The sequence below is a fragment of the Myotis daubentonii genome, chromosome 5, assembly GCF_963259705.1.
Source record: "Myotis daubentonii chromosome 5, mMyoDau2.1, whole genome shotgun sequence".
NCBI classification, from domain to species: domain Eukaryota; kingdom Metazoa; phylum Chordata; class Mammalia; order Chiroptera; family Vespertilionidae; genus Myotis; species Myotis daubentonii.
The window spans coordinates 42,594,651-42,610,218 of NC_081844.1; the positions used below are offsets into that span (position 1 = coordinate 42,594,651).

Consider the following 15,568-nt stretch of genomic DNA (forward strand, 5'->3'; position numbering starts at 1 on the left):
GTTGGCAAATCCTGTCTTCCACCTTCAGAATGTCTAGAATCCAACCACCTGAACAGCTTCCACCAGTTCCAGTCAGATTCAAACCTCTATCAGAACTTACCTTGTTATTCCAAGAGCCTTCGAGATGGTCTTCCCACTTCCACCCCTGCCCCTTCCAGTCTATTCCCACTGAAGCAGCCAGAGATCAATCACGTCACTATTTGCCTCACCAGAGTCCCGCTTTATTCAGGACAAAAGCCAAATTCTTACACACCCAACCTCGTTTCTCATCTCATACCTTCCCCCTCCAGCCACAGTGACCTGCTTAGTGTTCCCGGTACCTGTCAGGCATGTCCTACACTTCAGGATGTTGGCATATATTTCCTCTTCTCACAGATAACTATCATTCCCTCACTTTCTTTAGGTTTCTGCTGGGATGTCACCTTATCCCTGAGGCCTTCCTTGGTTACCCTAACAATAGCATCCTCTTCATTACTTCGCTCCCTTAGAACTCTGTCTGATTCATGTATGCCTACAACAATGTGTGGCATGTAGGAATCATTTTTCCACTGAATTTGTGATATTTACCACCATCTGGCATACCATATTATGTGTCTCTTTCCCAAATGGAATGTAAGCTTCAAAGACAGAGAATAATGCCTAGTACACAGTAAGTGTTCAATAAGTACTTAGTGAATGACCAAATGAAATGAATGATAAAAGTTCTATCCTTGAATTTTTAGTAAAGTGCTTGCCTCTTTACTAAAAGTTTAATATTAGTAGACTCCTGAAATCTCTTAACAATTCAAATGTCACCACTTCTTTTTAGGCAGTTCTATTAGCAAGTTTCCAAGGTAAAATTTTAAAATGTAAATCCCATATTTTCTCTTCATACAAATAGCATAATATTTCTTTATTTCTTTTTAAAAATCATGGTTTTTGCCCTAGCTGGTTTGGCTCAGTGGATAGCATCGGCCTGCAGACTGAAGGGTCAAGTGTTCAATTCTGGTCAAGGGCACATGCCAGGGTTGTGGGCTCAGTCCCCAGTAGGGGGCGTGGAGGCTGCCGATAGATGATTCTCTCATCACTGATCTTTCTCTCTCTCTCTCCCTCTTCCTTCCCCTCTGAAATCAATAAAAACATTTAAAAATAATAATAAACACCATGGTTTTGTGAATGTAAATGGAAATGAAATCTTTCTGTAAACCTGCAACTTGCACAGACAGGGAGGCTCTGTACTATTGCTGGTATGTATAAACCCTGCTGTTCAATCCAGCAGCTGCTGTTTGGTTGCTCCTTGCTTGCACCGTGCATGAATGGTTCAGTAATCTGAGAGAAGCTTTACATATATATCACCCCTTTAAGGCTGCTTGTGCCAGACATACTGGCCTGCACTGCAAAAAGAGTCAAAGTGGAAGGGTTTCTATGTATAATTGAAGGGCAAACCACACATTGTCATATAGATTTTAATAGATATTCTGATTAACTCATCACAGTAATCATTTTTACTGTAATGATATGCAGCTTTACTATACTAGTATAAATAAAAACAGATAAATACAGCTCTAGGCAACATCACAGGTTAACAAACCAAGCATTCTTCATGAACCAAAACTGAAAACAATTATTAGGAAGAGATGCTGACACCCTTGCCCATTCTCATCAGACCGTCTCCAAAAAGCGACGCAAATAAGGTGCTCCACAAATTATTTGCCAATCAGCCAGGCACATATATTTCATGATCTCCACTATTTCACAGTTTGGTGAAAAAGCAGACATACCTCAACCTATCAAGAAGAAAAATGGAACAGATCGTAATCCCAAAGAAAACCACTGAATGCATAGAAATATGGCACTTTTCCTGTATTTCAGCTGTAAGACACATCAGAGAGAGAAATACACCAAGAAGAAAATTAATATCCACCTTGAGTGTTCACCCTGAAATGTCAGTCTCTGAAGCAGGATAGGCAATGAAAGGAGGATCTAACATGAAAAACAAAATGCATGTAAAGTTTACTGTGATGAAGCTACCTGCAAAGAAACTCGCTTCTCCTTCCAAGGCTTGTAACTGAGAACAAGCAATTCAGTTGTCCGGTAGCCAGTGCTGAGGAACTCACACTCCAGCAGCGCCTTGCACGCTTCAGACAAGCTGGAGATAAGATACACACAACCATCGTTCAGAAATGATCGTACTCTGGATGGTCAAAGAAACTTTGAAGGGGCCAGAAAACCTGAAGTCTGCCAATGTGGGGAAGTGTCTTGGACAAAGTACCAATTTTAGGCAGATAGCAAAACTAGAATGTTTCATGGAGTTTCTAAAATTTTGTTTAACTTAACAATTGTCATTCTAATATGGCTTCATGATCTTATAAATCCTCAAGATTTTACCCATTTTATGTGATCTTACAGATCTATTAAAAACTAGGAAGTGAAGACTCACTTCCAAAAAAGCAGCTCATTGCCAGTTTGTTTCAGAAAATGTCTGCAAAAAATCACTTTCCAACCAAAAATGCATAAATCACAGAATATTTAGGCCGGTCCTTCAAGAAAACTACCTTTGCCGATAGTGAATTAAGACCATGATTAAGACAGACATTTCCAAAAACAATCCCAAACATACCCCAATACATTTTCAATTCATCCTGCAAAATATGCACTGCGGATAGTCAAAACATCATTGAATACCTCTGGATGTGACATACCCGAAGATTCAAAGGTTATGTTCTGATTACAGTTTTAACTATTTTTGCAATTTCATTTGATTTTTTTAAAGGTAAACACTATTTAATGTTTGATTTTAATCTTCAAAGTGATTTGTAGTGTTTCAATTTCCCATTAATGAGTCAGAATGGACAGGTCAGATGATAGAATCCAGGGGATGGCAGTGAAAGATCAGAAGAAGGTTTATGTACACTTTAGATCATAAGTAACCACATCCTCTCTCAAACCCTTGTTCCCATTGTAAACTTTGTTCATATCTCCATATTTGTAAGTCAGAATTAGTCTATAAAAATCACATTAAAAAGGTAAAATTACTTAAGTGAGATATTAACTGATCTGTATTTTATAAATTTTAATCCATAAAAATATAAATAAGAATGGTAAATTTTTAAGAAAAAGAAATATACATTAGTGCAAGTTATGAATTACATTTCTTCAGTGTCAGCAGTAAAATATCTTGAGGAAAGAAAAAAATTACTGATCTAATTTCAAGAAGAAAAAAAAATTCCAGTGTTTAAACATGCAGTTAATTCCAGATATAGCTAAACAGAATAGTTACTTCTCTTTACTGTCAGAGCAGTAGCACGGTGCTTCCTTATGCTGAACAGTACTTGTATTTCATAGCAGTTTTAGAAATAGAAAATATGCATAAGACCAGGTCACATTATCCGTAAAATCTGAGAGGGGGAAAAACAAAAAGATTCTGAACCACACAGCACAAAGCTGAGAGATCTCATTCATGCTTCATTCAAGATTGTACCTGTTTGATCGGCCTTTGTTATGGTGCATGTGTCGGCTCCAAGCATTCAGTGATGGTAAAAAAAACTACATGGTTAGTGGCATAAGAAACACTCCCTTCTTGTGATGAAACCTCAGTAAAATCACAGTACATCTCAATATGAGAAAGGATTGCTTCAAAAGGGCACACCAATTTAAAGAGGCTTTGTTACAGAGAGAGAAAGAAAGAGAGAGAAGCTCTTCTGGAATGTAAAAAGGTAATGCTTAACTATACAATTCATGAATTAAACAGAACAGTTTTGATTAAAAAAGGGCAAGACCTGCAGTCTTATAGATGGCTCAATTCAAAGTAACCCCTCCAGAAACGGGGACTGATAACACGTCTTTGCGATGTTGGAGTAACAGGCCGGGTGCTCCAGGGCTCCAGGGCCCTCTCCTTTGGGGCTCAAGTCTGCACTTTCATGGCACATCCTCAGTTGAACGCATCCAGTGCAGAATGACAGGAGGTGGTTGGCTGCTCTCCTTAGACGGGGAAATACCTCACTCATTTCCTTCTCTCTCCTTTCCCTCCCCCAAACAATTCCTCCGTTCCACCAGCATTATTTGCAAACCATGTTGCAAAAGCCTGGCTTTTATATTTTCTTTTTCTTTCTTTTTTTGTTTAAAGGAGAACTATAGGTAGACGACTCCCTCAGGTTACAGAGTTGTGCTATTCAACAAATGAACTTCCTCTTCTGCCTCCTCTCTGTCCTCATCTACGGGGTTCAGTTGAACATTACCGAAGCGGGGTCTTGGTTTGCCGTCTGGGCCATATGACGGAGGATATCTTTTTTTGTTATAATGCCAAGGAGGCGCCTGAAAAAAATAAAGAGAAGACTGCCATTAAAAGGGAAAAAGAAAATGAGAAGCTACATTTATAGCTAAATCCTTTTTGTTGACAGGAATAGAGCAAAGCAAGTGCCTGATATTGTACTTTCAAAAATATTTTATTGGTAAAGATAATCAAATTACCCAGCTACCATCCTTTGATATAAAAAGTATTATGGTCACTAATAGTACAATGTTCTTTCCACTGAGACTCTCATTGAAGTCAAGCTATTTTGACTAATGAATGCCAACAAAAAAGTAACAAAAAAAATGGGAGGATGTATGGAAAAGAAATTATACTAATCCCATTTGAGAAGGAATATACATTCTTATCACACCAAAAAAGCAGTAAATATTTGATGACCAAATCCCCTCAATATTCCAATTTTTAAAACTAAAATTAACTTTTAAAAAAGATTGCCCAGTTGTATGCATAATCTTCATGAAAGCACATACAATTGAGATAAAATGGTCAACACAGAACCTCAATAGCAAACTTCAGAAGCCAGAACAAATCTATAAGACAACCCAACACTCATCAATGTTTTCCTTTTTTGATTTTGGCCAAAAAAGTTAAGATAGAGTGCTTTTATGAAAGTCTTAGTTGTTAATGCTTACATTAAAAGATAGATGAAAAAATCAAGAAGCAGTCCTAAAATATTATAAGTGAAGCACAAAGCAGGATGAATGAGTAGCTACTTATTATTCTGATTAGTAGTTTTTTTAAAAGGATGCATGAAACACTTGTGAAATATTAGCATACAACAGGAATACACAATCAGTTGTGTATTAAACAAACTGGGACAAGTTTATATAGGTATGGCAATTGCACGACAAAATAATTTCAGGCATTTATTGCTAAAGCCAGACAATTTTTAGGTTATGAGGTAAGATAATAATTCAAAATTTATCTTTAGTCATTAAACCACTAGGAAGGACATAAGAGTCTGTTAGAACAAATGCATCTGACCCTAAAAACTGCTTACAGCACTCTAGAAACATCATACAAAAGGGGCACACACATATTCTAGGTCCAGTTCACTAATGAAATGGCAAGAGACACATTATTGACTTTGAAAGTATTGAGGGTATGGAGGGTATAGCAGAAAAAGAACTAATGCTATGCTCACACACATATATATACACATACATATTACGCTCCAGTTAGTGTGCCCATAAAAAAATCCATTTAATTGTCGGCAAATTTAACATTGCTAAGCTCGGTTAAAATGATTTGTGAGCTTAGATTTACCACAAGACTACCACAAGATCAGGAAACATTTTTTTTTAAAGGAGGGGGAGGGTTTGGGGTGACCGGGTAGACATTTTTAATCTGGCATCCTCTGAGACTGGTGTAAGCACTAAAGTAGACAGATATGTTGTGTTACTTTAAAAATGTCCAGTAATATTTACTCAGTCAACTGCCAAACTCTTTACAGTTCTTAAATTGCAACTAATGATTTTGATGAGATGTTAACTTTTGCTTACTTCCCATGAGTGAAATTTTACATACATTTAAATTTATCTTACAGGCATATTATGAGATAGAAGTGAAATTGGCAGCATGTAGGCCTTTGCTGGGCAGGTGTCTGGGAAAGAGAGGACTGAACAGTTCACAAGTGTCATGCCTCCTGACGTCTAAGGTGTCTAATGAGGAGATCTCATATATCTAATCACCAAGGGTTCGACGTGCTGCTTTAGTTGCTCGAGATGCTCTAATATGTTCTTCTTTGTGATGATCCCCAAGACAATCCTGAAACAGATCATGTTATGCTAATAACTGTGAGAAATTAAATTAAAAGAGGTTCCAATCATAATGATAATGAGAGAAAGAATAAAAACATGGACCATACGAATGCTTTTAATGAACTCTAGAAAAATAAAAACAAAAATGGTTTGAAATCCCAGGTCCCAATTGCATAAATTCTACTGACTTTCAAAAGTGACATGGTGCTATTTTCAAATACTGGTGTGTTATTTTCCTTGTTAAGTTAAAAATCAAAATGATAAAAGTTTACAATGAAGATGACTACAAAGAAAAGTACAAATAATATTAATACACAACTATAAAATTCTGAAATTTATTTTCATTTTCACTGTTCCTTCCTTTGAAGAAAATGTTTTTCTAATATCTAAAATGTCACAGTGCAGCAGGTATTTTCTGGATCTACCTCAGCAATGTAAAGACAGGAGAAGTCTCAACCTTTATTGCCTATGAGACTTGAGAAAGCCCTTTATTTTACTGTTACTTGAAATTAAAATTAAAGGCAATGTGTACCAAATAAATAGTGCTGACCAACAAACACCCCATAATTTTCAGGACCTACTGAATGCTACTTCTTAAAGTAAGCAAATAAGACTTGTTTAAGACTAGGGGATCAAAATCACTTTCACTTTATGAATTTTTTTCTAAATGATTCCCAGTTAATATATTATTATTATAACATCAAGCAAAACAATGGACATAAATTCTCTGGATACTTGAAAATAATTAAACTTTTGCCCTAACCGGTTTGGCTCAGTGGAAAATAATTAAACTTTTAATTATTAAAACAAAATTCTGGTTACCAGTTTTATAACGAAAGTCAATGAATTCAACTACAGTATATGACAATATAGACAGTGAGTGTCAAAAACCCTAAAAAGTGCCCTGGCTGGTGTGACTCCATTGGTTGGGTGTTGTCCTGTGAACCAAATGGTCATGGGTTCGATTCCTGGTCAAGAGCACATTGCTTGGGTTGTGGGCTCAATCCCCAATAGGGTGTGTGCAGGAGGTAGCTGATCAATGTTTCTCTCTCTCTCTCTCTCTCCCTCCCTCCCTCTTCCTCTCTCTCTAAAATCAGTAAGAAGATATATATTTTTAAAAACACCTTAAAAAGCTTTTAATCTTTAAATTTGGGAAGCCCACCCAGAATTCCCTTCAGGGTAATTGAACATATTTATATTTCCTTGGTGATCAGGTTAAGTGAACTTTAATTTTTTAAAAAATATATTGATTTTTTACAGAGAGGAAGGGAGAGGGATAGAGAGTTACAAACATCAATGAGAGAGAAACATTGATCAGCTGCCTCATGCACACCCCCCACTGGGGATGTGCCTGCAACCAAGATACATGCCCTTGACCAGAATAGAACCCGGGACCCCTCAGTCCGCAGGCCGACTCTCTATCCACTGAGCCAAACTGGTCAGGGCAGGTTAAGTCAACTTTACTATTAAACTGCCTTTGAACATTCTGACTTCTTGAAGGGTGTCACCAGGGGACTTCACATAGTCAAAGTAGCTTGGTCCTACAATAAGTCAGTTATAAAAGAGTTCCTTAGGGTGGTGCCTGGATGTGAAGGTTGGGAAGCAGGGAAGGCAGGGAATAGGAAAGACATAAATAGGTTCTATGCCAATGTTTTTCATTATTTTTTTTTTTAATAATGTACTAATCACTGAGAACAAGATAAACTGAAAAGTTTGCAGAGCACGGGAGCAAGATCCCCACACTGTACTACATAAAATAAGCACTCACTCAGTAGATGTTCTTCTCTGATGTTTAAGGTCAAATAGACAACAAAAAAACATCAATTCACTTGAATTTACACTTGTAGTCAGGAAATGTGAAAATCTTGACAATTAAAATTATTCTAATTTAATTCTTATTTCATTATTTCTATCCAATTATAGAGTTACTAATTTCAATAATATATTAGTAAGCTCTGCCAAAACACAAGGTACACAATGAAAAAAAATTACAAGTTTTTAAGGACCAAATGGCAAATTTAGAGATTTACAAAGCAGTGATTATATTTACAAAGTAATAGCCCTAAAAAGAAGAAAATACATATATCCCCTTCTCTTTAGCTAATGGAGAAAAGTGATTTGAGCATAATAAGGCCAGTTCAGTGCTGCTTTGTTAATTTCAGGAAATGTAACGAAAATCAGCGCAAAATGTGACCCATGTAAAGACTGATTTGCTGTTTCTTGTGGGCTAACAAACAATGATGTAAGAGTTAACAGAGCATGACCCAACATTTTTCAAAGTCTGTTCCAAGAAAAACCAAACATCCGAGTTCTAACCCTGTCCCTCCATCAAAAAAAGGTTTAATATTCAAATAAGTTTGGAAAATTTGTTTTCTATTATCCCACTTGAGAATCAAATAATACCAACATTTTATAAGTTCTGAGAAGTTACAAATAAATAAACCTCAATTATATTTAATCCAATACTTTCCGAACTTATATGATCACAAAACTCTTTTGGGAAAATGCCTACTGACATCCTGCTAGTTCTACCAAGACTCAAAGATTCTGAATAATTCTGCTAATTAAAATTAAAAGTTAGACATCTATAACTGGCATCTTTACAGACATACTTCCCCTTATCTCTCTGGTCTCATTTTCTCCTGGCATCCAAGGTTCCAGATTTGTTATATCCCTTCCCCCAAATAGTTATTCTCCACCTCTAAGGACCTAGTAGAAACTATAAAATGTGAGCAATTGTCCGGAACTTCATAGTCTATACTAAAAACCAGAAGATATAATTTTTTTCTAAGTTTAAATCTTAAATTATTTAAAGTGAGAATAAAACACTACTTTCTTACACATTTCACAGAAAAAAACCCCAATAGCCACCCCCCCAAAGGATCTCTTCTTTTTTTATATTTATCAATCTGTTTTCCTTACAGGACAGAAATAAGGAAAATATAATCAGGGCAATTAAATGTGTTCCTTTAGAACAGGGGTGGGCAAACTTTTTGACTCGAGGGCCACAGTGGATTCTTAAACTGGACCAGAGGGCCGGAACAAAAGCATGGATGGAGTGTTTGTGTGAACTAATATAAATTCAAAGTAAACATCATTACATAAAAGGGTACGGTCTTTTTTTTTAGTTTTATTCATTTCATACGGGCCGGATCCGGCCCGTGGGCCGTAGTTTGCCCACGGCCACTTTAGAAAAAAAGCCACACACACACACACACACAACACACAAGCTTTCTTTTTTTTTTTTTTTTTTAATATATTTTATTGATTTTTTACAGAGAAGAAGGGAGAGAGATAGAGAGTTAGAAACATCAATGAGAGAGAAACATTGATCAGCTGCCTCCCGCACATCTCCTGCTGGGGATGTGCCCGCAACCCAGGTACATGCCCTTGACCGGAATCGAACCTGGGACCCTTCAGTCTGCAGGCCGACGCTCTATCCACTGAGCCAAACCGGTTTCGGCCACAAGCTTTCTTATAAACAGACAGTATCAGGTAAGATTTTAATTAACTATCCTCCATTTCCCCCACTTCATTCTTTTTTTACACTTTCTTCTAAATACACTTTCTAATGTCTGTGCTACCGAAACCTGAGAATTAACCAGCAAAGGGAAATACGGTAATTAACTCGTATAGCTTTGTGGACATAGTTAATCATGACTAGAGAATGACAATATATTTGGTCCTACATAAAAGAACACACCGTGGCAAGCACAGAGAACAGCTCAAAACAAGTAAAAGTTCATAACAACTCATCTTAGCTTCCCACTAAATCATTTATAACTAAAAGGGCCCAAGAAGCAGTAAACCCTTATGAAGTCACTCCATTTAACATGTACGCATTTTTAAACAGTGAAGTTTAGTACCATTATTTTTCACATTAAACAACACTAAAGAAAAAGGTTCTTTTACTACATACATCTCTTCCCATCAATATCTGTAATATTTAACAATTCTGACCTCCCTGCCCCTAATCAAGAACTTTCTCTCTTTAATGATTTACTTCATATCATCTCCAGTTATTTTAACTGGCTAGCACAGTGAAATCACTAAACATGGATATCTTTCTAGCTTTATATTTCTATTCTTAACACAATACAGTATCATATATGTCCAAGAAAACAGGTTAAGATTCTATCAGTCAATTACATTATAAAACAATAGCAAGACATTGGGTTTTAAAACTGGAAAGATATTTTATTCCCTGATCTCTGACTTGCTAACCACGTGACTGGGCAAGTTACCAAACCTCTTCAAGCTCCATTCCTACATTTGTAAAGTCGGGATACTGCCACCGACGCTGCAGAGGGGCTGCAAAGTTAAATGAGCAAGGTATTCAATAAACAAATTTCCTTTATTTTTGTCCTTTCTCCCTCTTTTCTCTAGATAGGGGGTCACATATTTTGTACAAAATGATATTTTAGAATACCTGCTGTGATTCTCTAAGTGTTTGGTATTTCAATAGCTTCAGGCTATGCATGCAGTTGATGCACAATCTTCTGTTCCTCATTTCTAGCTTTCCATTTCAGCCCTCAGGTAAAACAACATTCTTAAGTATCTCAACTAGGAACAGTAACATAAAGGGGGAAAAGGGGCTAGAGAGAGAATGGGCGGGAAGCAGGTCCCAGGTCAGGAACAGAGGGAGCAGAACATGAGGGAGCAGTATGTGATCAGGGAATAATCCTCTGTGCTACTCTCCACAATCCCTGTGACATTTGCCAAACGCAACCTTCCTATTTCCCCATCCTCAGAAATACTGGCAGTTTGTGTGTTAAGGGCAAAAATAATCAGTTTGTGCATTTTAAATACATGAGTATTTGTATGTAAAAGGTCTGCGAGTGGAGAAGGTAGAAAAGAGGAAACAAAGCATTTGCTAAAGGAAGTTTTCAGCTAATTTACAAATTTCATTTAATTATGCATTATTTAATTATATTTCATTTAATTATATATATTCCCTTGTTACATGATAAATTAAATAATGGCTGTCACAGTAAACAGCAGAACATCTAGAAAATTATTCTGCACTAGAAATACATATTTTAAAACTGAAAGACAAGAGGAAGCAGGTGTTGGCAGTCCTCCACACAGGTCAGGGCCACCTCTCGTCCACGGGAGGAAATGCTCGAAGCACCACGTGGGTGCTGAATATGTTTCAGTGTCACTACACTTTGGCAAAGATCTGGGAGTTGACATTTTTCTTATTCTCTGGTGTCAATCTGATTGATCTTGTATTTATAGCCACACTAAGAGCCAGACTTTCCCACTTGGGAGCTGATTACACTCTCTCCTATTAAGTGCATATGAATTCCACTAAAAGGGATAAAAATCTCTGACAAGTGAACTGATTTTTTGATGAAACTTACCCATTGTGAGTTACAAGGCACTGCCTCAGGCCCAGCTTTCGGAAAATATCCACCACGATCTCCATGGGGGTGTGGTCCGTCACTGTGAAAGGGCTCATGTCAAGAATGCTGCGAAGCTTTAAGGGCCGCGGACTTTCTGCTGGCAGAGACGGGGTGTGCTGTGCAAAGCACACACGAGAGCTGCCCACGATACCTTCTTGTTTCTTTCTGGCACTTTCTGAAGAGACAGAGAAGACCAAAAATTAAATTTGACAGGTTTTATTTTACTTTAAGGTCAGAGATTAAACAAATAAAGCTATGTATCCCATGACTTTTGGTCCCTTCATTTTTTCCTGTCTTCTTAAACAAGAAAGAAATAAACTAAAAAGTCAGCAATTTCTTATATTTGACAAAATCAGAACCCATCACCAACACACCATCTTCATGTAAATAAAATATGCTTTGGTAAACCAAGGTTCAATTGTCTTTAGTGGCACTGACCCTGTTTATTAACTCTGGGGGGGATAAGGAAGCATGTTTGGAATATGAGATTTTTAAACCTGCACAAATTATAGGAATCCATCATTGAATAACACCTGCCTGTGCCAACAGTCACTTCTCTTGCCTGGGAGGTGGGACTAAAAAGAGCTTCATCCCTGCTTTGACAATGGTGTGTACTTCACCACTGTGAATTAGCTCCTTCTCTCTCTTTGCTAATGTTAACGTTTAATTTTCTAGATGAGTCACAAGTATGAACAGGTGGGTGAAACTACAATTACGCACATAATGGGCATGAACTGACTTCCTAGGTTTTATCTGAAAGGCTGTGATAATTGCCCCCTCCAGTGTGCTCGGCCTCACATGCTTCGGTCCTGCTGCCTACCTCCACTCCCCACTCTGAGTGCTAGACAGGAAGTGGCAACGAGGCAGAAAACTGCAGAGGAAAGGGAGAGGTCATGGGAACAAGAAGGAAATCCGTGAAATGGAGAGAACACAAAAATAAAATAGCCAGCTTTATGCATCTATTTTGAGTTTAGTGTGTATTCAAAACTGTCCTATAATAAGGTATTTTATATATTATTCTTATATGTGTAAAACGTAACATACAGGTCCACTTTTCCCATTCAAAAACGTAAACTTTACAAAAATATATGTGGATAAATACTTAACGTGTGTTCGAAAAGTCATGTGACTAACATTTCTGAGGATGTGACTTGATTTCATCTATCTAAAGTACCTCTATTCCTGCCCTAACCGGTTTGGCTCAGTGGATAGAACGCCGGCCTGTGGACTGAAGGGTCCTGGGTTCGATTCCGGTCAAGGGCATGTACCTTGGTTGCAGGCACATCCCCAGTAGGGGGTGTGCAGGAGGCAGCAGATCGATGGTTCTCTCTCATCGATGTTTCTAATTCTCTATCCCTCTCCCTTCCTCTCTGTAAAAAATCAATAAAATATATTTTTAAAAAAATAAAAATAAAAAATAAAGTACCTCTATTCCCTTGTGAACACTATCTGCCAACCCAACATTCTACTTCTCAAGACAATAACAAAAACTAAAAAATATATCCACTGACTCAGTGAGAATGTAATTCTTAACTTTACCACCTTCTTCTTTTAAAAACCTGGCCTTCTTTCTTTAAATTTCTATTTAAATTCCAAAATTCTGATCTTTTCCGTTTCTTTGCCTGGCTACCATTAAAACCTAAAGAATGGGAATCTAAACAATGAAATTAAACTCTCTGATTGTAGGTTTGCCATGGCAATGACTTAGAAGCTGAAACACTTGAACAGAGACAAGTCTGACCACATACTTTGCCCACTCTGGCAACTACTATTGTATTACTTAGAGCAAAACTTGGAATGATGGGATTGCCGGTCTTTGAAAAAGTCTTCTAAAGGTGTAAGCCTTTTCCTAAACTGAGTAGGATATTCTCCGAAAGCTATTTCCTTCTCTCTTTTTTTCTACTTTAATAGCTCTTGCAAATTGAGTTTCTTTCCAATTTGATTTGAGAAATAGTCTCAACTACACTGTCTAGTCTTTCCTCTTGCAATGACACAAGAACGGAAATATTTTACAATACTTCTGCAATTGCCACAGGGATAAGTTGGAAGGGGGGATGACGAGCTCACATGAATGACCTTTGGCGACAGGGCAAATGCTTGACACTCCCAGCTCAGGGGCCTCTGCTAAAAACTGCAGAGTGTCAAAGCAATTACTTAATGAAAATATTCTCTATCACCTTTGGGGGTCAGAGGAGAGAGAGGGGAGAGAGTGAGCTGTGTAGAAAAGGACTAGAAGCCTTATGGGTCTCCTTATTAAGACTGTAGTACTATTGGGTAAGAGGAAAAATTATTTTTGGAGGAACACAATTGCTTCCTCCTCGGGGAAAAAGTTTAATTTATTTCCAAGAAATAACATAGTGTGCCTAATGCCTTTAAATTTTTTCAGGAATGTTAGCTCAAAATACAACAGCACTTACATACTTTTTCAACCTGACGTTTAACCAAAAATAAAATCTCAATGACTTTTTTCACTTTAAAGTAGATATTACAAGTTAATATTATAAACCTAAACCCAAAAACTAAAAAAACAAGACCTTGTGAATCTGGTATGAAACAGGCCAAGAAGATGGAATTTTCAATAACTTGCATTCAAATAAGCCAACTTTATTAAATAGAAGAATGTATTTTGCTGGATGCCCTAGCACTTGCTAAAGTCTTATATGTTCATTAAGAGTAATTATATATTAATTAGGAAAAATCAACTTAACAAGTCTTATCTGAAGGCTTGTGGTGTGTGTGTGTGTGTGTGTGTGTGTGTGTGTGTGTGTGTGTGGCTTTTTTTCTAAAGCAGCCGTGGGCAAACTACGGCCCATGGGCCGGATAAGTCAGGGCAGGTTAAGTCAACTTTACTGGTAGGGGGGTGGGGAAGTATCTGAGTCCAAACTAATAACAATGCCAAGTCAAAGATAAAACTCTATTTAGCAGGAAAACAATCCATGGAAGCATAAATTCCTTTTCTAAAGAATATAAGACCTGCCTTCACAAACCCAACCAATTAAACTTTATTGCTTCCTATCTTCCAGAAATCTATTATATATCTATATCTATCTACCTAGATATCTAGATACTGATACTTATAAATGTGTATTTTTTTTTTTAGAAGGTACCTATTGCAATTGTCAGGTCTCTTCTGAGGGCAAATCCTACTAATCTCTGAGATTCTTTTGACATTATGACAGGAAAGCCATTGTAGCTGGTTTCATTAATCATGTTTTCTATGTCATCCACTGTCATGTTGTCTTGTGTCAGGACAGCTAAGGGAGGATCATTCCTTCGAGGTCTCATGACATCAGCAGCCAGGGTGGTATGAGTGAATTCTTCTTTTGCATCCAAGAAAGGGTATCCATTTAACCGAATGTGCGCTTCATAAATGCCTTCCCTACCAAAGGCGTCTCCAACCCATTTACTGGTCATTACTGCAGCCATAAGGGGGACAATATATTCCAGGCCTCCAGTAAGCTCAAAAACAATAACCACCAGGGAGACGGTCATCCTTGTCACTCCACCTGAAAAAAATAAGCACCACTGGTCAGGAAGGACAGGAGCCTCATAAATACTTGCTAGTAGAATTTTTGCACTAGGCAAGTGAATACAAACTTAGTGAAAAGGATTATCATCAAAAACTACTATTAGGATAATTATTACTATTTTAATAAGATCTAAAAGAACACCAATCATCTTTGTTTGTAACACAGAAGACTTGAAATAACATTTCAAAACCTGCTTGCTTCATATAAAAAACCACAGCTGTCCAACCAAAACAACTTTGCCATTTTGGTTCACTGCGATAGCAAAGACATAATTTCACCCTTATAAAAGATCATTCATTCTCAAGGAATTTGGTGAAGCACATCATAGCTATCTTGTTTACTACCAACGTACAAATGAAATTTATATGTGGGTAGAATATTAATTTACTATATTTCTCTCCTCTAAATCTTTTCAAAATAAGCAAAATGTTGATGCCTTGTGGTTTATGGTAGCAGTATAATATTCCCTCCCTCAGAAAACTCATCTCTTCATCTATCCCAATCACCATTCTGAACTACCTTCTCTATGCCAATGCCTCCCCGACATGTCTCCCTCTATGGCTGCATTTGCCCCATGTCTCC

At 37.3% G+C, this 15,568-nt stretch overlaps 1 protein-coding gene across 6 annotated transcripts in view; it reads right to left on the bottom strand.

Annotated features, from left to right (window-relative positions):
* Positions 1–1,429: 1,429 nt before the first annotated feature.
* Positions 1,430–15,568, bottom strand: part of CLCN3 (chloride voltage-gated channel 3) — a 91,086-nt gene continuing 76,947 nt past the window's right edge. For 4 of the 6 annotated variants that reach the window (XM_059697651.1, XM_059697653.1, XM_059697649.1 and 1 more), the window contains 4 exons: positions 14,564–14,962; positions 11,415–11,631; positions 5,983–6,058; positions 1,430–4,293 (listed from right to left, as the gene is read on the bottom strand). In XM_059697651.1, the coding sequence (XP_059553634.1) occupies positions 4,135–4,293; positions 5,983–6,058; positions 11,415–11,631; positions 14,564–14,962 (851 nt within the window). In that variant the 3' untranslated portion in view covers positions 1,430–4,134. The remainder of the gene's footprint in view (positions 4,294–5,982; positions 6,059–11,414; positions 11,632–14,563; positions 14,963–15,568) is intronic. The other 2 variants (XM_059697652.1, XM_059697654.1) reach the window with 1 other exon arrangement.